This window comes from Cetorhinus maximus, chromosome 18 (assembly GCF_964194155.1).
Source record: "Cetorhinus maximus chromosome 18, sCetMax3.hap1.1, whole genome shotgun sequence".
NCBI lineage: Eukaryota > Metazoa > Chordata > Chondrichthyes > Lamniformes > Cetorhinidae > Cetorhinus > Cetorhinus maximus.
The window spans coordinates 15,573,526-15,597,068 of NC_135896.1; the positions used below are offsets into that span (position 1 = coordinate 15,573,526).

A 23,543-nucleotide genomic window follows, 5' to 3' on the forward strand; every position below is an offset into this window, starting at 1 on the left:
AACACCCTGGGGGTTACCATTGACAGAAACTGAACAGGACTAGCCATATAAATACTGTGGCTACAAGAGCAGATCAGAGGCTAGGAATCTTGCGATGAGTAACTCACCTCCTGAATCTCCAAAGCCTGTCCACCATCTACAAGGCACACATCAGGAGTGTGATGGGACACTCCCCACTTGCCTGGATGAGTGCAGCTCCCACAACATTCAAGAAGCCTGACACCATCCGGGGCAAAGCAGCCCATTTGATTGGCACCCCATCCACAAATATTCACTCCCTCCACCACTGACGCACAGTAGCAGCAATGTGTACCATCTACAAGATGCACTGCAGGAATTCATCAAGGCTCCTTAGACAGCACCTTCCAAACCCAGGACTACCATCATCTAGAAGGACAAGGGCAGCAGGTGCTTGGGAACACCACCACCTGGAAGTTCCCCTCCAAATCACTCACCATCCTGACTTGGAAATATATCGCCGTTCCTTCACTGTCGCTGGGCCAAAATCCTGGAACTCCCTCCCTAACAGCACTGTGGGTGTACCTACACCACATGGACTGCAGTGGTTCAAGAAGGCAGCTCACCACCACCTTCTCAAGGGCAATTAGGGATGGGCAATAAATGCTGGCCCAGCCGGAGAAGCCCACATCCCGTGAATGAATAAAAAGAAAACCGGGGGTGGGGAGGCGTAAAGCGGATTGCCAACTCACTGTCACCTCCTTCCCACTTTACACAGTCAGGATCTGATCCCTCACCATGGAAGATACATTTTCATAATTTACCTCACTGACATTCTTTGCTTTATGGATGTCGGTCATGATGCTACTTTCCTTGAGGCTTTAACTGCAGTGTGTAACATTTATCGTTTGCTGTGAAAACCCTTTTTAAAAGATCAATCAATTGGAAAGATTAAACCCTAATGTTAACTGTCTTTCTGTTTTGCTGGCTTTATTTATGGGCATTTCAAGGATTTTTTTGTTTAACCCACATGTGCTGATGGCACCACTGAAATCCAATCCTCTCGGATAGAGTGACCTCACCTCATAGCGGTGGAAGAAGAATGAATATCGATAGCATTGACTAACCCAGGATTATTCACAACTGTTTCACACTGCTGGGTGCAGTAACCCCTCCAGGTCCATCCCTTCATCCATCATTCATTCATCACTAGCTCTTTTCCAAACAGAAACATACAGTGTAATCACTTCCTTGTAAAAGATATTCCTAAAAAGGACTAGGAGGTCGGCAGAGGAACACGCTGTCCTGACCCCTCAGCAACACAATCCAGCTGACACACACAAGACAACAGCCTTTTCCCCTCGGCAGTCACAACCGTTCCAACCTGAAACAAGAGGCTGCGGGAAACGAAGAAACCCCCTCCTGTTTCAGGAGAGAGAACTGCTTTAAAGTTGGGAATAAGGCATGTTGTTGAGACCTGGCCTGAGCTGGGCATGTGCAATTACTGACATTGAGCAGAACAAGTTGGAAAATGTTCCATTCTCCAGCAATTACATTCCTGAAATAAACTGATTCACCAAAAAAAAAACATATATATTAATGGGCACCGATGGGAAAGCACTTTAAAACCTTTGATTTGTCAGATCGGGGAACACACATGAGGTTCAAAGCATTAGGGAAAATGTTAGTTAGTTAGATAGAAATCAGACATACACCTAGTTACATAGAGGTGGAATTAGCACATACATAAACGTGCAACTTAGATACCAAATAGCATAGCAGTCAACTCCATGTGAAATAGTTAAAGGCCAATCGGCCCATCATGTCTGTGCCAGCTCTTTGCAATAGCATCTCTTATAGCCCCTCTCTCCCGCCCTCTCCCTGTAGGCCTGCAAGCTCTCTCTCAAAGAACAAAGAACAAAGAAAAATACAGCACAGGAACAGGCCCTTCGGCCCTCCAAGCCTGCGCCGATCATATTGCCCGTCAACTAAAACATTTTGCACTTCCAGGGCCCGTATCCCTCTATTCCCGTCCTATTATCCAAATCCCCTCTGAAAGCTACAATTGAACCTTTTTCCACCACACTCTCAGGCAGTGCATTCCAAATCCTAACCACTTGCTGCGTAAAAAAGTTTTTCCTCATGTCGCTGTTGCTTTTTATTGCCATTCACCTTAAATCCATGCCCCTTGACCCTTCTGTCAACGGGAACAGTTTCTCCCAATCTACTCCATTCAAACCCCTCGTGATTTTGAACAACGATGTCAAATCTCCTCTCCAAGGAGAATAGCCCCAGCTTCCTCAACTTATTCACATAACTGAAGTCTTTCATCCCTGGAACCAAAGTCCCTCTTCATCTCTCTAATCCCTTCACAGCCTACATAAAGTATGGTCCCCAGAGCGGAACACAATACTCCAGTTGAGGCTGAGCCAGTGTTTTAAACATGTTCATCATAACTTCCTTGCTTTTGTACCCAGCCTGTATTTATAAAGCCCAGGATCCTGTGCGTCTTTTTAACTACTTCCTCAACCTGTCCATCCACCCTCAACAAGTTATACATGTCAGCACGCAGATCCCTCTGCTCCTGCACCCTGTTTATAATTGTATCTTTGAGTTTATATTGCCTCTGCTCATTCCTCCTTCCGATATTTATCACTTCACGCTTCTCTGCGTTAAATTTAATCGATCACGCTCTGCCCACTTCGTCAGCCTGTCTATGACCTCTTGAAGTCCATCACTACCCTCGCAGTTCACAATAGTTACAAGTTTGTGTCATCTGAAAATTTTGGCATTATGCCCTGTACGCCCAGCGGAGGTCATTCATATATACCAAGAAAAGCAGTGGTTGGAGTACAGACCCCTGGGGAGCCCACTGTATGCTTCCTCTCAGTCCAAAAAGCAACCGTTCACCACTACTCTGTATTTCCCATCACTCAACCAATTTTGTAACCATGTCACCACTGTCCCTTTTATTTCATAGGCTTCAGCTTTGCTGATAAGCCTATGTGGCACTTTATTAAATGCCTTTTGGAAGTCCATGTACACCACATCAACCGCATTAGTCTCACCATCCCTCTCTGTTACTCCCTGAGAGAAAGCTAGAGCTCCATTTAAATTAATACCTTGTAAGTAAATAGAACTTTTTAAAATAAAAAATTATATTGCTTACACCCATTCTGTTCACTAATTAGTTAAGTGATTATTTTTTAAACCAAGTCTACAGTTTCAGTTATAATATCCTCTGTGTATTCTGTTATTCAACCAAATTACAGAATAACTACAATTCAAAAAATGCTCATTTATAATAAAAAAAAGTCTGCAGGAAATTACTTAATACAAATTAATATTTTATTTGGAATTCAAGGTGGATAAAATGTGACAAAAATATAGCAATTACAGCATCGCTTCTCTTTCCAGCAGCTGATGAATTTACCATTTGTTTTATATTACTCGCAGTTAATTTTAAATCCTTCCATACAGTGCCACTTGCAGTTTCTGATGATACGTACTCCAGTTTATGGCAACTGTAGGTCAACCTGGTCCTCATTAGGGCTCCCCCTGGTTAATCGCTTGTTTTCTTATTCATGTCACAGAAACGCCTCCCCACCACCCCATGCACCCCACCTCCCCACCCCCACCCACACCATGCACCCCACCCCAACCCTTCATAGTTGGGTAAAATGTTCCAATTATCTCATTTGTTCCAATTGAAGAAAACCTGGTAAAATACTCAGAGATTGAAACAGAGTTGGAACAAACAGCCCCTTTGAAGAGACTCTCACCACTGCTGCCCCTTTTTCCTGTAATTTACCTCTTACCTCTCCTGAAAGCTCATCGGTAGAAATCAGAGATTTCAGCACAGAAAGGGGTAGTTTTGGCTTTGTGTGATAGTGTATAGCAGGTGATCAGGACCCCGTTTACCCCCCCCACCCCCCTCCCCATCTTTATTTCCAATTACTTCAATGGCAAAATGTCAAAATTTACTCAAAGGAGCCCAATGGACCCATCGAGGCCATGGCCCTGCCGAGCTCTACTTGGGCTATTTCTCTATTATCAACGCTAATCCCACATCCTCGTTTTTTCACCATACCCTTTCCAAATCTACCTCTCTGATTCCCTCTTAACTCTTGACGTAGCTTCAGAAGCCGCTGGCGGAGTACTATCCTGTTTGAAGCAGCAGAGTCAATTTGAATTTATTATAGTTGTACAGACTTGTTAGGCTAGATGAGAAAGTGAGTAGATATCAAGGCATTGATTGCTTCACATGTCAAAATATGGCTGAGTTGATTATATACACACTCCAACATTCAATCCATCCTAAAGCATGTCTCACCACAGGATTAGCTGGAAGTAGGTGAGCAGCGCAGACCAAGATCTGGAATCCTTTCGTTTGTCTGTCTCAGTACCTGACCTTATGGTGCAATTCTTACTCAACAACAACAACAGCAACAACAACTTGCATTTATGTAGCATATTTAACATTTCAAAAACATCCCAAGTTGCTGAAGGGAGCCGTGTTTTCAATGTTAAACAGAAAGGAAGCAACCTTCAAATTCAAATGCTATGGCAAGTTCAAAGCTCAGAAAGGAATCAAATTATTTTTTAAACACTGCATGGTGAACAGATTTTAATGAGCTCATTAAAAGACTGCTAGCAAATAGCAAATAAGCACAATAGGCAAAATCTAGCCTCTTCATTTTCTTTGTCTGGTGACAACATGTTTATTTTGCTACAGACTACTCACAAAACCTTAATATTAGTCTAATGTTTTGACTGCTTCCTTTCTGTATCTAACATTGAAAACGTGGTCCCATGAATAAATATTATAGTTTGAGCTTCAGGTATATTTGAAAAGCAATGTGGACATTGCAGTGATGTTCCCTTTAGGCGTTTGGTCACTTCTTGTCATTGACTCCACTAATTTAGTAGGTACAGATATAAGTTTGTTCAAACACACTGGCTATAGATTATTGAGTCTTGCTAGTTTTCAGCAAAGCCCCTGAGTGGTTGTGTACTGGTCATGGCACATCATGAGGTTGGAAGGGGAAAGGTCTTGGGGGTGTAGCCAACGACAGCCAGATCTCCAGCTGACCCAAGTATGAAGTAATAATGTTAGCAAAACTATGGAGTAGTTCATGCATTGCTCAATGAAGCGTATATTTGGGTTAGAAACTTGTCGGTGGTAGAAGGTTGGGGATAGAGGCAGGAAAATAAAGACAGGCATTTTTAGGAAAAGCTTTGTTCCATTTCTTACCCTCACAGCCTGTTCCCTCTGAGTTTAATTCATATCCAGTATCACAGCGACAAAGGAAGGAACCATATGTGTTGATGCAATGCTGGCTGCAAGGATTCTCTCCAGCACATTCGTCAACATCTGGAGAATGGAGATATAGAACCAGTGTCAGCACAGTGAGTTACTTGTTGGGATAGAATATACAAGATACCCTTTATCCTGTTTTGAAAATCATGTCCTAGTGAGCTTCAGGTGACTACTGTCAAAGACCACTGCACCAACTTTCAAGGCTGGTGAAGAGGCCACACAGAGGCTACAAGAGGCAGCTAGCAAAGAAAACGGCATCAAAGACAAGCACATAGCCAAATCTGTGTACATGAGATGAAAAGATACCACAGTATTGATTCATAAGCAAGGGAAATATTTGTAAAAATTAGAAACAGCTACATGAAAAAAATGCATATGAAAATATGTACATTAAAAAAAACATGAAAAAAATGTACATGAAGAAATAACATTCTGTCCAAAGCAGCCAGGGAGTTTGAAGACCCCAATTGGATGTGACCTACCTCACTAGACACGAGGGTAAAGTTTCAAACAGTTTACATCATATACTCCACATTGTTGTTTGCGGGAGCTTGTTGTTTGCAAATTGGCTGCTGAGTTCCATGAAACAATGATTACTTTATTGGCTGTAAAGTGTTTTAGGACATCCTCAGAATGTAACAGACACCATATTAATGCAAGTTCTTTCCTTTGCAACAAGTGTTCATTGAGCTGAAGAGTTCTCCAGTTGAGACCATCCTAACCTGTCAGGCATCCGAAAAGAAGAATTGGCAAAAAACATTGTATCGCTTGATTACTCAAGGAACCTGAGATAAATAGTGCTCCAAGTGTGAGTAATCTGAGTAAGGAGTTACTGATGACATCTATTTTGTTGAGGCAACAATGGTACCAGCATCCCCCAGTCTTCGGATTAATGCTTCACTCTCCTGTTAGGTTCAGCCTGCTACAGGGTGAAGGGCCTTAAGAAGAATAGAAACAAGACCATGGGCATGTTTTCAATGGGGGTGGGCGGGGGGCACACAAAATATGGTGGGTTCCAACCCCATCACCTTCCTGCCCACCCCCGAGCTCACCTCGATAACATGGAAATCAGCAGCCTACCCGCCATATTTAAATAAATAATCAAGGGTCAGTTGAGCTTGTTAACAAGCCAAATGACCTCAATAACATGCTGCCCATGCTATATTACAGTTGGTGTGGGCAGTCGGATTGGAGTGGGCAAGCTATTTTTTTTTAAAGTTTTTAAAAGAGTGGGAAGGAAGGGGGAGTGCTGTCTTTGGGGGGGTGGGGTACCCTTTGCACATCAGGGACAGCCCCACCAGGATAGTAATCCCCCTCTCTTCCTACCCACCTCCTCTCTAAAACCAACTGCCCCCAACCCCAAACCCCTTCCCAAGCTGCTCAGACCATTGGGCCTTTTTCTTGGGGCTGGTTGCAGTCCCAGCAGTAGCCACTAGTGCGCTCTTGGCGCTGCCAAGACTGCTGGAGCTGCCGGCCAATCGGATTGGCCAGCAGTTCCCGAGGACGGGACTTCCTCCCCAGTGAGGGATGGAAGTCCCACTGGCGGGCTATTTAGCCCGCACGCAGCATGTTACGACCGCGGGGTGAGCTGATGTGGAGTGAGTCGGCTCCAAGCTGACTTTGCTTCCTTAAAATGTAGCCCCATGTTTGTAAGCAGTTGAGCAGTTACCCTTGAAATACTAGCTGGTGGTACCTGGCATGAAGTGGTGTTTGGCACTGCCTACCTGGACAGTAATATTTCTTGAAATGGCAAGTGGCAGGCAGGGGAGAGCTAACCCCTTAGATCTATCCACAGCTGCGGCCGGGTGCTCAAGCATTTTCTTCATGTTAGTTGGGCATGAGGGCTACCAGTGGCAAAATGACTGTTTCTCACATAGATAAAGTGAGATATATAGATTGCAACATCAAGATCCATATTGTACATGCCCAGGAAAGGGTACTGTCTCTGTTTGTGTCTTTGTATGAATGTAAAACTAACAGCTGAGCCATAGCTGAAGTACTGCTTCCAGTTTTGGACATTCAACTTACAAAAATGAACCCTGGTTTTGGAAAGGGTTAAAGAAGAACATGGATGAAAGAACCTCCTAATTCATGAACCATGTATCGAGAGGAGTGCAGACTGACAAGTCTGTTCTCAGTGAAAATGAAGACTAAGTAGCCACATAATCAAATGTTGAAGAGTAATTAGCAAGTGAATATGGAGAAGTTCTTTGTGCCAAATCAGGTGAAGGAAACAAAGGGATTTAGTTATGAGCTGAGGAAACAAATCCAAAGGTGATTTAGCAGTAACTAATTCTTACCTGGAGCTGTTAACCTACTGCTAAGACCACCATGCACTGCTACAAATGACGCCTCAGTTCAAACAGGCAAAGGCAGACAGTAAAGAAAGATTTGCATTTATATTGTGTACTTCATCCCAAAGTGCTTCACAGCCAATGTAGTACCTTTGAAGTGCAGTCACTGTTGTAGGAAACATGACAGCCAATTTGCACATAATGAATCCCCACAAACAGCGATGTAATAAAGATCAGATAATCTGTTTTGGTGAGGTTGATTGAAGAATAAACATTGGGCAGGACACCAAGGTTGATTCCTCTGTTCATCTTTGAAATAATGCCATGGGAGGCCAAACAGGGCTTCAGTTTAACATTGCATCCAAACAGTAGCACATCTCACCCTCAGTACCACATTGTGGTGTCAGCCTTGATTTTTGTGCTCAGGTCCTGGAGTGGGATTTGAACCCACAACCTTTTGACATGGAGACAAATTTACTACCAACTGAACCATGGCTGATGCAAGTGGGGACATTTTTGTTTCCATGAGTGGGTAGAGTAGGCTTGGTTCCAATAAGGGAGGGAGCTGAAAATGGTCTGTACCATTTAATGATGAGGTGAACCTCTCTTTCCAGCTTCTCATGAATTTATGTTGGACATTGTGAGCAACATCGAAGAATGCCAGCAGGCAGCAAGAAGTAACATTTCACATTAACTCAGATACTTGGTACACACTTGGCTTATTGGACTGGAATTTCAAAAGTCAGTTCAGGGGTCTCCCAGTCTGCGATTTATCACTTAGGGGGAATGACTCTACCTTGACATGACCTCCCATCGGTGTTCAGCAGAAATCCAGCATTACACTGGCAGGAGTAGGAGCCAGCGATGTTAGCACACAGCTGCTGACAATATCCATGTCGACATTCATCGATGTCTGATGAGGAAATAGAGAGGAGTTTAAGCAATGTTTTCATGTTCAGAGCAAGAGATAATCATGTAACATTTCACCACTTTATTTACCCTTTATCTTCAGGGATGAACTTAAGTTAAAAGCTTTACTTTTGTGTTATGGCACAGATAATGATATTTTAGGTCATCTGATAGTCATGAACGCAGGAGACTTTTTTTATTTCAATGTTTGATCCTCCTCATTCCAATTAACTGAACACTTGCATTGAAAACTAATTTGCTCACTTCAAGGTCGGGAAATGAGCATAAGAATACCTCGAATCCCTTAGTGCCCACTCTCTGGCCGGGATTTTTCCGATCCTGCCCATGGCGGGACCCGCTACGGACAGGACGGAAAATTTGGCAAACCAGCAAAAAGGTCCATTGATTTTTGGCAGGAATTTCCAGGCCTCTATCTTGAACCTGGACAACATCTGAGCTTTTGCAGCCTCTTGGGTAGAGAATTCCAAAGATTCACAGCCCCCTGAATGAAGAAATCTCTCCCTACTTCAGTCCTGTATGTCCAACCATTTACCCTGAGATTGTGATCCTCAGTTCTAAATTCTCCGGCCAGGAAAAGGAGCAGCCTCTCAGCATCTAATTACAAATCCTCTAAGAAATTTATATCGTTCAATGAACGACCTCTCATTCTTCCAAACTCCAGTGAATATAAATCCCATCCACTCAATCTCTCCTCCGAGGTCAATCCTGTCATCGCAGTGAGTGAGCTCCAAATTACACTGGCTCAGGTTAAACAAAACCAATGCATTGCTTTGTACATCACAATCTTCCATTCTGTTCGCCGACGCATAAAATAATGCGCAATGACGTCAGGCGTGTGTCCCGACGTCAGTGCGTGTCATTCTGATCTTCAGTTCAGCGGGCATGCACCGGAGTCGGCTGCGCACCCGCCGAACTGTCAAAGACCTGCTAAGGCTGTTAATAACCCAACTAAACTGATTGCCTGCGCTGCCTGTCCAACCTTAAGGTTGGCGGGGGGCAGGCGAAGAGTCCAGGCGGCCTTCGCATTTCTCATGAAACCTCATCCACGGGCGGGATGAGGTTTCATGAAGGGTTTATAAATTAAATAAAATTTTTTATTAAAATACATAAACATGTTCCAGCTCATGTGACACTGTCACATGAGGGGACATGCCTGAGTAATTATTTTTCTTTTTTGCAAAGTTTTATTCTTAAATTAATCTCCCTGAGGCAGCTCCATGCCTCACGGAGAGGCCCCTTCTCTTCCTCCTCCCCCCGCCTGCACAGGTAATGCTGAGCGCTTCCGGGCGCGTGTCACGCTGGGCTGGCCTTAATTTGCTCGCCCACGCAAAATGACAGCGTGCAGCCAATCGCGGGCGGCGATTGGCTGTGCCCACCAGCGCCCGCTCCCGAACCGCCCGCCCGACGGGGAGAAAATTCTCCCCCTGGAAAATCTATGGGATTTCTCCAATGGGAGACCTGCACCTTCCCTGAAGAAAACGGCACGAGGAGGTAAAAATGGCTGTCAAGTTGGAGGGAAATTAGGAATAATCTATAAAATTGCATGTTCCGAAGTTTTATTGTTAGGTGTCCTACTTATAATTTGTTACTGATGAACAGAGATAAATAAGAGCAGGGAAAGTGCCAGAGCTGACTCAGGCAACTCTTTGGTCTGATGGGACGCAGATGTGTGACCACAATGACTCCTGGCAGGAATGATTTCCTCTTTACAATCATTGAAAGCAAAGTTGGGAAGATTTCCTTTCGTCAGTACTGTGAGGAATATTGTGAGCCTGCTTCTGAATGTACTTATTATTTCACCAGGGAAAATCATTGGTTTGTCATGTTGCTGCATAGCAACTGAAAGATATTATCCATGCCCATCTCAGCCATGCTTATCCAGGGCAGGGACCGAGCACATGGTAAGCAGGTCCTCATGGGGAGGCAGGACTGAGGTGGGGAGAGATTTCTTCATTCAAAGGGCTGTGAATATTGGTAATTCTCTGCTCAAGAGGCTGTGAATGCTCAATCATTGAGTATATTCAAGGCGGAGAGTTAGAAATATTTGCCCTAAGATTAATTGAGAGGCCAGGATGGTGCGGGTATTGCTCAATAGCATGTGATGAACCCACCATGATCCAAGGCGTGGAGGCCCTGCCAATCATAATGGCATCATTTTGTTTAAATAAAAGAATGCAGAGTCCTGCATCAAACCCGGATACACTGACTGACAGATCTGCGAGTGGGGGCGGGAACTTGTGGCAGGAGGGTTGTAGCAATGATTCCTGACGGTTATTTGGAGGGCGGGGTGGGAGTTGGTGGGGTGTGGGTGGAGAGGGGATGGTGGGGTCTGGCTGCAATTGGGGGTTCTGATCAGAGTTGGGGCTTCTAGCCTTGATAGATTGGGTAATCTAGACGGGATTAGGGTTTGGGAGGGATGTGAGGGTACGGGAGAGATCAGGGTAGTCTGGGATGGATAGGTGGGGTCTGGGCATAATCGGCATATAAAGTGGGTTTGGGAGGGGGGTGCTGGGGAGTCTGACCATGATTGGGACAAGGTGACCAAGTGGGATCGGTAGTTCTGGCAGGGGATGTACAAGCCTTAGACTACAGGATGATATAGATGGGCTGGTCAGATGGGCAGGACAGTGGCAAATGGAATTTAATCCTGGAAAGTGTGAGGTGATGCATTTTGGGAGGACTAACAAGACAAGGGAGTAAACGATGAACGGTAGGACCCTAGGAAGGATCAGAGGGAACTTGGTGTGCATGTCCGTAGATCTTTGAAGGCAGCAGATCAGTTAGATAAGGTGCTTAAGAAGGCATACGGGATACTTGCCTTTATCAGTCGAGGCACTGAATACAGAGCAGGGAGGTTATGATGGAGCTGTATAAAACGTTAGTTAGGCCACATCAGGAATACTGTGTGCAGTTCACACTATAGGAAGGATGTGATTGCACTGGAGAAGGTGCAGAGGAGATTCACCAGGATGTTGCCTGGGCTGGAGCATTTCAGCTATGAAGAGAGATTAGAAAGGCTGGGGTTGTTTTTCTTAAAGCAGAGAAGGCTGAGCGGGGACCAGATTGAGGTGTACAAAATTATGAGGGGCATAGAAAGGAAGAAACTTTTCCCCTTAGTGGAGGGCTCAATAATAGATTTAAGGTAAGGAGCAGGAGGTTTAGAGGGGATTTGAGGAAATATTTTTTCACCCAGAGGGTGGGGGGTATCTGGAACTCACTACCTGAAAGGATGGTAGAGGCGGGAACCCTCACAACATTTAAGAAGTATTTAGATGAACACTTGAAATGCCATAGCATACAAGGCTACGGGCCAAGTGCTGGAAAATAGGATTAGAGTAGACAGGGGCTTGATGACCAGCACAGACGCAATGGGTCAAAGGGCCTCCTTCTATGCTGTAAAACTCTATGACTCTATGATTCAATTGTGTTGCAGGTTCAGACTCTTGCTGTTTGCTACCTCACTCACCCGATGACTCTTCACACACGAGCTCAAACAGCAGAAAACTCCAGTGTGGAAGCTGCAACAATTTGAGCCCTAATCTATTTTCTGCTCAATTTTTCCTGCAGAGATAGCATCATGAGTAGGAATCCTGGGCGATTTATTTTATTTCCTTCACATATGCGGAATAAAGTGACACTTACCCATACACTGTCCTTCTGCTAACCAATAGCCCTCAGTGCAGGAGCAGCTGTAGCCTCCCTCGGTGTTTATACAGATCTGCGAAGGATTACACTGGTGGGTCCCTGATGTACATTCATCTATATCTGTACAGGGGAAGAAAGACAAACATGTTGGTGATGCTGCAGAACTACTTCCAGGTCTTTCCTTAAAGGTGGAAATTGAAGAGAAATGACTTGCTCATTCATGGCAGATGGAGATAGCCACATACTGGATAAATGGTACTCAAATAGCATCACCTTGCGTGGGACAGATTCTCTTTTTACTTAGACGTTATGCTGGCTACAGATCCCCAAATGAAAAGCTTGACAATTTCCCCTGTTCATCTTGCAGACAGACAATAGGAAAAAGGTAGACTTGCATTCATACAGCACCTTCCACAACTTCAGAATTTTCAAAAGCACTATACTGTCAATGAACCACTTTTGAATTGTAGTCACTCTTGTGCTTTAGGAAACTAACAGCCAATTTGCACACAGCCAACTCCCACAAATAGCAGTGTGATAATGGCCAGATTACCTCCTTCAGTGATGCTGGTTGAGGGGTAAATGTTGGCTGGGACAACGGCCTCACTCTTCTAATCAATAGAGTCACGCAATCTTTAATGCCCATCTCAGAGGAAAGGCATGGCCTCAGTTTACCATCTCATCTGAAAGATGGCACCTCCTCATTGCTGAACTGGAGTGTCAGCCTGGATGTTTGTGTTCAAGTCTCTGGAGTGGGACTGACAATGTGTGAAAGGCACACTTGTGTTTTTCAGTGGGCACCAGTCCATAGTGATCAGATTTGTCACTCATTGATAGAAATTTAAGCATGGCTGTTCGAGTTTCAATGACTGAAAACAATGCGTTGGATTTTATGGACCACTGCTGGGAGTTCCACCAGGCAGCAGCAGCAACAGCAGCAGCATTGATGGAGGAGGCCCCAGAATTCAGGTGAGTGTGGTCAGGCTTGCTGGGGTCAGTTAGGCAGGTCTTGGTGAGGGGATTAATGGGGAGGGGGTGTTGATGTGTCCAAGGGGGCCATTTAAGTGCCTCAGTTGGCCTCAGGGCAGGAGGACCATTCACCACCTTCGCCACCGCTGGGAAAATGCACCCCCCACATGCCCTTCCCCCCACCTCCAGGCCTCCAACCCAATTTTCACCCCTAGCTCCCTGCACATTCCCTGAGTTGCTTCAATCCTCAGTTCTACCAAGAACTAACGAGTGCTTTGTCACAGATCCCTCCCTGGATCAATTTCCTTCAGCAGGTCAGGGTTCTCCTGGGCCCTCAGTAGCTTTGAGCTGGTTCTGCTGAAGCAGTATCAAAATTGTAAATGGTGAAACTCCTGGTGCAGCCCATGTTTGCCCCAGGAGCAAACTGGTATATTAACTCTTTGATAGCTTTTAATGATGGCACAAAGGCAATTGAGGGTAAGCGTCCTGCTTTTGCATTCTCAAGGAGCAAAGCATCAGCTGCTGGTAAAACCTATAACAACAAGAACTTGCATTTATATAGCACCTTTAACATCCAAACAGACTTCACGGAAGTGATTATCAAACGGAATTTGGAATACAGGCCACAAAGAATCTTGTACCCATGATATGAACTGCCCAGTATGCTAGAAGCACAAAATTAAACCTTTGGTTCTTTCAACTCTGTATTGGTCCCCTAATATAACATGCTGATCTCTGATTTAATTTTAAAAAATCATTACTTATACACATTTGACTGAAATTTCACCCATCTTAATAACATTTATATCCTATTAGTAGAGAGGCCAAAAAGTAGAGAGAGAGGATCTGGGAGCTGTGTGCTCAGTCAGGACCCCTGGGAAAAGAAAGGTTTGACCACCAACTAAGGGGGTGAGCTGAACTGGTGATAAATTGCTGATGAAAATGGCTGTGTGATTCTCAAGGCAGCACCTCCAGAACAAATATTACCAAATGGATCACCCTGGGGAGAAACTCTCCCAATGAATTCCTTGCCAGCATCTGCAGAGCCCCAGATATTTCTACACAGACCAAATGGAAGGATTCCATTGCGGTAATTATATTATTATATCCCTGCAGTTCTGGTTATTTCTGGTTCAGTTGTCGGACAGTAATAACCCATTCCTGCTCTATATCGCTGATCACAATTCCCAGGTGGTTATTTATCTGACATTACAATTAAGGGTAGAATTTATTCTAACAATCCTTAGGGGGATAAAAGTTTCACCATCAGTACAAAGAGCTACAAAGCACTCTCACAAAGCATGGCAATTTTCATACAGTTCTCAGCACAATGGAGGCCAATCACCCATTTAAGCCTAATCAGGATATTAACGTTTTAGTCCTTTGTGCTGTTTATTTCTGTATCTTTATAACTCCTGCTTCTTTGAACAAATCTCGTTGTGGGGATTCTCTTGATAAGGAAAGCATATTTCATGCCCTCAGGACGTTCTAAGGCAGCAGGTTTGTACAAAAGGTACTTTATCTTAATTGTTTTAATTAAGTCGACCTGAATGATGTTGTGGAGCCAAATAGCAAAGTCAAATCGAATGTATGATTTTCAATTCACACAGGCGTAGTTGGCAAGGCCAAAGTTTATTGCCCATCCCTAGCTGTCCTTGAGAAGGTGATGGTGAATCTCATTGAACTGCTGCAGAATGGGTAGTGAATTTACTCTCACAGTGTTGTTAGGGAGAGAGGTCCAGGATTTTGATCAATCTGAGGATGTAACTGTGATATTTGAACCATTACTTAATGTGACCTTGAAAAAATTTCTTAGCAACAGGGAGATGTGGAGCTGTTCTTTTTCATTTTCTGACAAGTGTGGGAGCAACTGTCATAGATAGAGTCTGACATCACCCAATGTAATGTGTATCCATATCTTAGATTTCCAAACTTAATTTTGCAACAAAATACTTAGTAAACCCATGCAGATTGTAAGGGAACCAAATACTATTAATTAAATTAAGTGACACCAATGTCAGCTCATGACGAGGTGTGAAATGAGAAGGCACTTGCTAAGGTATTTCATAGATATTGTTAGTTACAGTTGAAACTCATGGACAACTGAGTGATTGAAGACAGAGAGCGGGGATAATAGGCAGGTATTCTGGCAAGATGTGGCTAGTGGCATTCCATAGGGATCTTTTATCTCAACTATTTACTGTGTTTATTAGCAACTCAGGTGATAGAATAGAAAGCCACATATCCAAGTTTAACCAATGATAGGCTGCATTGTATGCAGTGTAGGTCAAAGCATAACATGGCAAAGAGATACTAAGAGATTAAGAGAATGAGCAAAACTTTGGCAAATGGATTTCAATACAGGCGCGGTCATCCACTTTGGACCTGAAAAGGATAGATCAGAGTACTTTCTAATTAACAACAGCAGCTCATATCTATATAGCACCTTTAATGTAATGAACCATCCCAAAATGCTTCACAGGAGCATCATAAAGCAAAATATGTCACTAAGCCATTTAAGGAGATATTTGGTCAGGTGACCAAAAGTTTGGACAAAGAGGTAGTTTTAAAGAAAGTCTTATCTGAGGGAAGTGAGTTAGAGAGGCAGAGGGGTGTAGGGAGGCAATTCCAGAACTTGGGCCTAGGCAACTGAAGGCACGGTCACCAATGGGGGAGCAATTAAAATTAGAAATGCGCAAGAGGCCAAAATTAGAGGATCTCAGATATCTCAGATGGTTGTGGGGCTGGACAAGAGTAGGGAGTGGCATGAATGAGAAATTTTACATCAAGATATTAAATAGTGAGAAGTTGGAAACAGTGGAGGCCCAAAGAGACTTAGGAGTCCATGTCTTTCTCCCCCCTCTCTTATCACCAGACTTAATGCCATTGCCATCATTGGCCATATGTCCCAGGATAGCATCAAATACACAGAGTTGATTAGAAAAACAGCAAAATAGAAAAGATTGTGCAACTTGAAATCCGAGGCGCGAGCCAGCGAGAGTTAGCGTGTTTAAACGTAACCCTATATTTCAGCCAGAGAGATTAAGAACAACAGATTCATGTGGCCTCTGAGTGCGAAAGATATTCCTTTTTTGGACTTGTTCACAAAATAATTTGCATTGTTTCTGGAAGATATAAAAAAGGGCATTGTTACAGAATGAAATCATTAGTATGGTCAGTGGAATTCATCAAGATAAAGATGAAAATAATAGAAGGCACCAAGTGCCTATGTAGGTCAATCCCAAAGCACAGTGTAGATTGTTACATTTGCACATAAAAGCCTATTTTACAATCACCCTGGCCCAGCAATGGCTGTTAGCCAGAGTTAACAGAGGCCACCTGTTTCCAGTTAAAGTCTCACACTTCAGAGAATTTGGCTTCAACAAGTTCGACATCTGTTCCAAATGTGAACTCTTCCTCTGGGGCCCACGAAAATAATTCAACACTTAACTTTAATGGGCCTCTTCAGTTCCATCGCCCGCAGAAAAGCAGTCATGTTTACGTCACAGAATGGTGGTTTACTTATTCTAGCACCTAAAGTGGGCAGGCGACTGGACATTTCAAAATGGCAGATGTTCTCAGATGTGTCCTTCTACCTTGGGCCCTAGGCATGGGCCTTGGTTCTTAGACAGACTGTAGATGTTCTCTGGTATCTGCTTAACACTTGTTTATTAGCACTACATCTTACAGGTTACAGAGTGGGTACTAAAATAAAAGCAAAATACTGCAGATACTGGAGACCTGAAATAAAAACAGAAAATGCTGAAAAAACTCAGCAGGCCTGGCAGCATCTGTGGAGAGGGGAACAGAGTTAATGTTTCAATCCCAATATGACTCTTCCTTGGAACCACATAGAGGTAGAAATGTGAAGAGTTTTATGGCTGTTGAATAAAGCGGGAGGGGCAGGTGGAGCAGAATAGAAGATCAGGAGTAGGTTGGAGGACAGAAGAGTTTAAATGACAAAGATGTCATGGAACACATGACAAAGGGCGTGGTAATGATAGTATTAAAGACTAAAGCTTTGATTCAGAATAGGTATTAACAGCAGAAAAAGGGTCAGCACTGTCTGAAAACAAAACGTGAGAACAAGATACAGACCTGCGCTAGGGAGAAAAGGATCGAAATGGAGGACAGAGTTCATGGTCTGAAGTTGTTAAAGTCAATGTTGAGTCCAGAAGGCTGTGAAGTGCTTAACTGGAAGCTAAGGTGCTGTTCCTCCAGCTTGTGTTGGGCTTCACTGGAACATTGTAGCAGGCCGAGGACAGAAACGTGAGCCATTGTTTGTGTGTTGGTGCTTGAGTGCTTATTTCAGAATCCAGGGGAACAGGATCTAAGGAAACGAGTTTGAAACCCCGTGAGGTGGGCAATTGTTGATGCTGTCCAAGTTGGAGAGAGTTTTGGAGAGAATTCCAGGTTAGATCTTCGAAAGTGAAGACTGGAATCCCTCCTGAGAGAGGCAGAGTTTCATGAGATTGGCTAACTCACAGTGTTACTGACACCTGGGTGGGTTGTTGAGAAATCTGTGGGCACTGTCTTGGTCACATCTGCCATTTATTGTGTAGATGATGTGTTTGACCACCGTTTGCTTGTTAGTTCACATGTACCTCATATTTAACCTGAATGAGTATAAGTTTATTTTTGTTTGTTTGAAACCCATGGAATCTTGTGGCCTTATTCTCCGAGCAAGTGCCTTGAATCTCAAACATCGTCTACTTTAAACAAAACGCTGTTGATCCCTAACCAGATATTTCTAAAAACTTGGGGGTCTGGTCTAATATCATAACAAAAGCTCTACATGGAACTATCTCTCTCCATGCTCTGTCATCATGTGATCTTATGTCACTGGTGATGTTGGCTACATATTTGCATATTTAAAATTAACCCTTTATACTACATAAAGGACTTCAGTGAACCAGAAGAGTTTTTACAACAACAATGATATTTTCATGGTCACCATTACTGAAACTAGCTTTATAGTCTAGATTTTCTCCTCTTAATTAATTGACTTTGTTAATCAATTGAATTTAAATTCCACCATCTGCCATTTGAATTCATGTCCCCAGAGCGTTAGCCTGGGTCTCTAGATTACTAGTCCAGTGGCATCACCACTACACTATCATCTCCCCCTAATAAGTAAAGTTGCCTGAGGGGCCTTGAGAGAGTGGATGTGGAGGAGATGTTTCCTCTTGTGGGAGAATCTAGAACTAGGGGTCACGGTTTAAAAATAAGGGGTCACTCATTTAAGACAGAGATGAGGAGAAACTTTCTCTCAAAGGGTCGTGAGTCTTTGGAACGCTCTTCCTTAAAAGGCAGTGGAAGCAGCGTCTTTGAACATTTTTAAGGCAGAGTTAGATAGATTTTTGATAAACAAGGGGGTGAAAGGTTATCAGGGGTAGTTACAATCAGATCAGCCATGATCTTATTGAATGGCAGAGCAGGCTTGAGGGAACCAAGTGGCCTACTGTATGTATGTTCATAGGAAAATCTGTCACTAGAAGGGTTCAAAGTTGATAAGGAGGAAGTACTGGATAACCTGTCGGTACTTAGTGTTAACAAGGCACCGGGACCGGGTGAGATGCATCCAAGGGTATTGAAGGAAGTGAGTGGAAGTTGCAGGGGCACTGGCCATAATCTTTCTGTCTTCCCTGGACTCAGGGAAGGTGCCAGAGGGCTGGAGAATTACAGGCATTGTGCCCTTGTTCAAAAAAGGTTGTAAGGATATGCCCAGCAATTACAGACCAGTCAGTTTTACTTGGGTGGTGGGGAAGATTGTAGGAACAATTATTTGGGATAGAAATAATAGTCACATGAAAAATGTGGGTTAATTAGGGAGAACCAGCATGGATTTCCTAAGGGAAAATCATGTTTAATTAACTTGGAGTTTTTTGAAGAGGTAACAGACAGGGTTGATGAGAGTAATGCTGTTGATGTGGTGTACATGGACCTCCAAAAGACATTCGATGCAGTGTCGCACGCCAGACTTGTGAGAAAAGTTATAGCTCATGGAATAAGAGGCAATAGCAACATGGATAAAAAATTGGCTGAGTAATAGGAAACAGAGGGCAATGATTAATGGATATTTTTCGGCCTGGAGGAAGGTTTGTAGTGGAGTTCCCCAGGGATCGATATTGGGACCCTTGCTTTTCCTAATATATATTAATGATCTAGATCTTGCTGTGAAGGGGACAATTTCAAAGTTTGCGGATGATACAAAACTTGGAAGCATTATAACCTGTGAGGAGGACAGAGTAGAACTTCAAAAGGACATAGACAAGTAGGTGGAGTGGGCAGATAGGTGGCAAATGAAGTTCAATACGGAGAAGTGTGATGTGATCCATTTTGGTAGGAAGAATTTAGAAGAATATAAAATAAGGGGTAGGGTGTGCAGAAGCAGAGGGATCTGGATATATATGTGTATAAATCATTAAGGTGGCAGGGGAGGTGGAGAGAACAGTTCAAAAAGCATACAGTATCCTAGGCTTTATTAATAGTAGCATAGAGTGCAAGAGCAAGGAGGTTATGCTGAACTTGTATAAGACACTAGTTAGACCTCAGCTAGAATATTGTGTATAGCTCAGGGTGTCATAGTTTAGGAAGGATGTGAACGCATTGGAGAGAGTACAGAGGAGGTTTACAAGAATGGTTCCAGGGATGTGAAACATCAGTTATGAAGACAGATTGGACAACTTGGAGCTGTTCTCCTTGGAGAGGAGAAGGCTAAGAGGAGACTTGATTGAAGTGTTCAAAATCATGAGGGGGCTGGACAGAGTAGACAGAGAGAAACTGTTCCTGCTTGTAAAAAGATCGAGAACGAGAGGTCACAGATTTAAATTGATTTGCAAAAGAAGCAAATGTGACGTGAGAAAAATCTCTTTCACACAGCAAGTGGTTCAGTTCTGGAATGTACTGCCTGGTAATGTGGCAGGTTCAATCAAAGCATTGAAGAGGGCATTAGATGATTATTTAAATAGATACAATGTGCAGGGTACGAGGGAAAGGCAGGAGAATGGCGCTAAGTCATAATGCTCATTCAGACAGCTGGTGCAGACACACTGGGCCGAATGGTTTCCTTCTGCACGGTAACAATTCTGTGTTTCTTCCTTTTCCTTGAACAATTTCACTAATTAGTTATTAAAATATTGAAGATGGGAAAGCAAAAGCTGTTTCACTAACAGTCAATCCAATTGGGTAGGAAACAGCCCATTTGCTTTCCAATTTACAGTGGGAAGACAGTGTTTCTGGAGAATGGACCAATGGCAGGAGTGGGAGGTTGGGGCGAATGAGGCAGGTGCTCATGTGATGACACGTCCAGGAATGCACCCTTCTAGAGTTGGCAACCCTACCTCTCGTTCAAAGAATCCCGATTTTGTCGCTCCCAGTTAGTGGGTTGGAACAAAGAATTTGTACACTCATAAGAGAAGCCATTTTGTTTTGAATCAACATTTGATTTTCTATTGAAATGAAATACATGGAATATTAAGAGGTGTGTTCTTACACAATCTTTCTATTTTAAAACAGCTTTGTGCGCATCTAGTTCCACTTGAGAAACATTTAACTATCAGCTCAGGCTGCAATTAGAGCACTATTGCTTCATGGACTAACATGAGGAACAGTTAGGTAGAGTTCCTACTCCTTATTGCTACACACCGACCTACTGGAAAATGTACACGTGTAGATGTCAGGCCTGCCTGTGATGTCTTCTTGCAACCTCTCACTGTCTGTCCTCTCCTGTGAGGAACGCCAATGTTAAATTGTTATATTATTTGTAAAGAAATAGGAACTAATTGTTTTGAGAATGTACATTCAATGTGCTGCGTTTTACTGCTGCACTGGAGTCGTGTGTCAAGTAACAGTGTATCAGCCTTTCAGTTCACCAGCCACATGGAGAGCAGTAGGAAATACACTCAAAGAAGCTCCAGCAATTTGAATCATAAGTGTGATTATTTCTAACTTATGGAACCAGAAGACATAACAGCCAACATCCTAATACAGGAAGAATCGATGCTTTCCAAGAGGCAGTAAATGGTGGGGAGGCAAGAAGGAAAAACACTTGACACCACATGAATTACGCTGTAAAAGTCTCATTGACTCACTGAGCATGAGCTTTCATTACGATGAAAGCTACCCTTCCCTCTCCCTCACTAACTGACACAGTGCCCTTTGAACAAAGTAATCTCTATTACTTCTAGTGTAATGCTTAGAGCAGTGAACTCCAGAAGCTCAAGAGCGCCACTAACAGGTGTCCAGTGATACCAGCTGCCAGCCAGGTGTGAATTTATGCAATAATGTTTTAAAAACTTAAAAATTAAAGGGCACAAAAGGGAAAGACCTCTGAAATATTCTGAAGGAATCTGAGCAGAACTTATTTCCCACCCTGGTATGTTCAGTGGGGAAAAGATGTGCAGCAGATAATGTGACCTCCCCAGCCTAGCACAGGAGATACAACACCTGCCCTTCTACCTCCTCCCTTCCCACTGTCCAGGGTCCCAAACATGTCTTCCACATGAAATAATGATTTACTTGTACTTCTTTCAATTTAGTATGCTGCTGCTCATGAAGTGGTCTCCCCGACACGGGGGAGACCAAACGCAGACTGGGTGATCACTTGGCAGAAAAGCTCCATTTCGTCCACAAGCGGGATCTCGAGTTTCCAGTTATTTGATGATTTTAATCATCCACCTCACTCCCACCCTGAGCCCAGTTTTCTAGGCTGCTTCGCTGAAACTTTACATGAGTTCGAGGAACAGCATTTCATCTTTTGATTCTTGAGAAGAGTTATACAGATTCGGAATGTTAACTCTGTTTCTCTCTCCACAGATACTGCCAGACTTGCTGAATTTTTCCAGCATTTTCTGTTTTATTTCAGCTTTTCAGTACCCACAGTGTTTTGCTTTTATGCTTTCCTCTTTTTATTAGCCATTTTACAATCTTCCAGAATCAACATTGAGATCACCAATTTCAGATCACTGCCCCCATGTTTTCAGACAGCAGCTGTCAGTAATGATCCTGCCTGTCGCATTTACCCCTCCTCTAGACCCATCTTTTGTTTCTTTGCTTGTCCCATTGTCACCCGCTTTTGCCTTGCCCCATCGCCTTTGTCATTTAATATCTCCTGCCTTCCACCCTATCACAGACCTTCCCTTTAGTTCTTCCTGCCCCCACCCACCGCCCCCACCCACTCCTCACCCACTCCACTTTTCCTGCCTCAGTATTTGCTTAAAACCTGCTGCATCGCTAACGTGTACAGGCTTTGGGGCATCAGGAGGCGAGTTACTCGCTACAGGATTCCCAGCCTCTGACCTGTTCTTGTAGCCACAGTATTTTTATGGCTAGTCCAGTTCAGTTTCTGGTCAATGGTAACCCCCAGGATGTTGATAGTGGGGGATTCAGGGATGGTAATGCCATTGAAAGTCATAGGACGATGGTTGCATTCTCTCTTGTTGGAGATGGTCATTGCCTGGCACTTGTGTGACTTGCCACTTGTCAGTCCAAGCCTGGATTTTGTCCAGGTCTTGCTGCATTTGGACATTTTTTTAATTCATTCACAGGATGTGGGCTTCGCTGGCTGGGCCAGCATTTATTGCCCATCCCTGGTTGCCCTTGAGAAGATGGTGGTGAGCCACTTTCTTGAATCGCTGCAGTCCATGTGATGTAGGTACACCCACAGTACTGTTAGGAAGGGAGTTCCAGGATTTTGACCCAGCGACAGTGAAGGAACAGCAATATATTTCCAAGTCAATGACTTGAAGGGGAACTTTCAGGTGGTGCTGAAGTCATTTACCTGCTGTCCTTGTCCTTCTAGATTGTAGTGGTCATGGGTTTGGAAGGTGCTGTCGAAGGAGCCTTTGTGAATTCCTGCAGTGCATCTAGTAGATGATACATACTGCTGCTACAGTGCGTTGATGGTGGAGGGAGTGAATGTTTGTGGATATGGTGCCAATCAAGCGGGCTGCTTTGTCCTGGACGGTGTCAAGCTTCTCGAGTGTTGTGGAAGCTGCACTCATCCAGACAAGTGGGGAGTATTCCATCACACTCCTGACTTGTGCCTTGTAGATCTGTGAACAGACTTTGGGGAGTCAGGAGGTGAGTGACCCTGATCATTGCCTGACACTTGTGTGGCAGGAATGTTACTTGCCACTTGGCAGCTCAAGCCTGGATATTGTCCAGTTCTTGCTGAATTTGGACATGGACTGCTTCAGTATCTGAGGAGTTGCAAATGGTGCTGAGCATTGTGCAATCATCAGCGAACATCCCCACTTCTGACCTTATGATGGAAGGAAGGTCATTGATGAAGCAGCTGAAGATTGTTGAGCCGAGGACACTACCTTGAGGAACTCCTGCAGTGATGTCCTGGAGTTGAGATGACTGACCTCCAACAACCACAACCATGTTCTGTTGTGCTAGGTATGACTCCAACCAGGGTGGAG

General features: G+C 43.8%; 1 protein-coding gene across 2 annotated transcripts in view; it reads right to left on the reverse strand.

The window, feature by feature from the left end:
- The window catches only part of fbln5 (fibulin 5), a 93,637-nt gene that overhangs the window by 14,501 nt on the left and 55,593 nt on the right, over nucleotides 1-23,543 (reverse strand). For both annotated transcript variants that reach the window (XM_078562159.1, XM_078562158.1), the window contains exons 5-7: nucleotides 12,145-12,267; nucleotides 8,369-8,485; nucleotides 5,213-5,332 (exon numbers count right to left, since the gene is read on the reverse strand). In XM_078562159.1, the coding sequence (XP_078418285.1) occupies nucleotides 5,213-5,332; nucleotides 8,369-8,485; nucleotides 12,145-12,267 (360 nt within the window). The remainder of the gene's footprint in view (nucleotides 1-5,212; nucleotides 5,333-8,368; nucleotides 8,486-12,144; nucleotides 12,268-23,543) is intronic.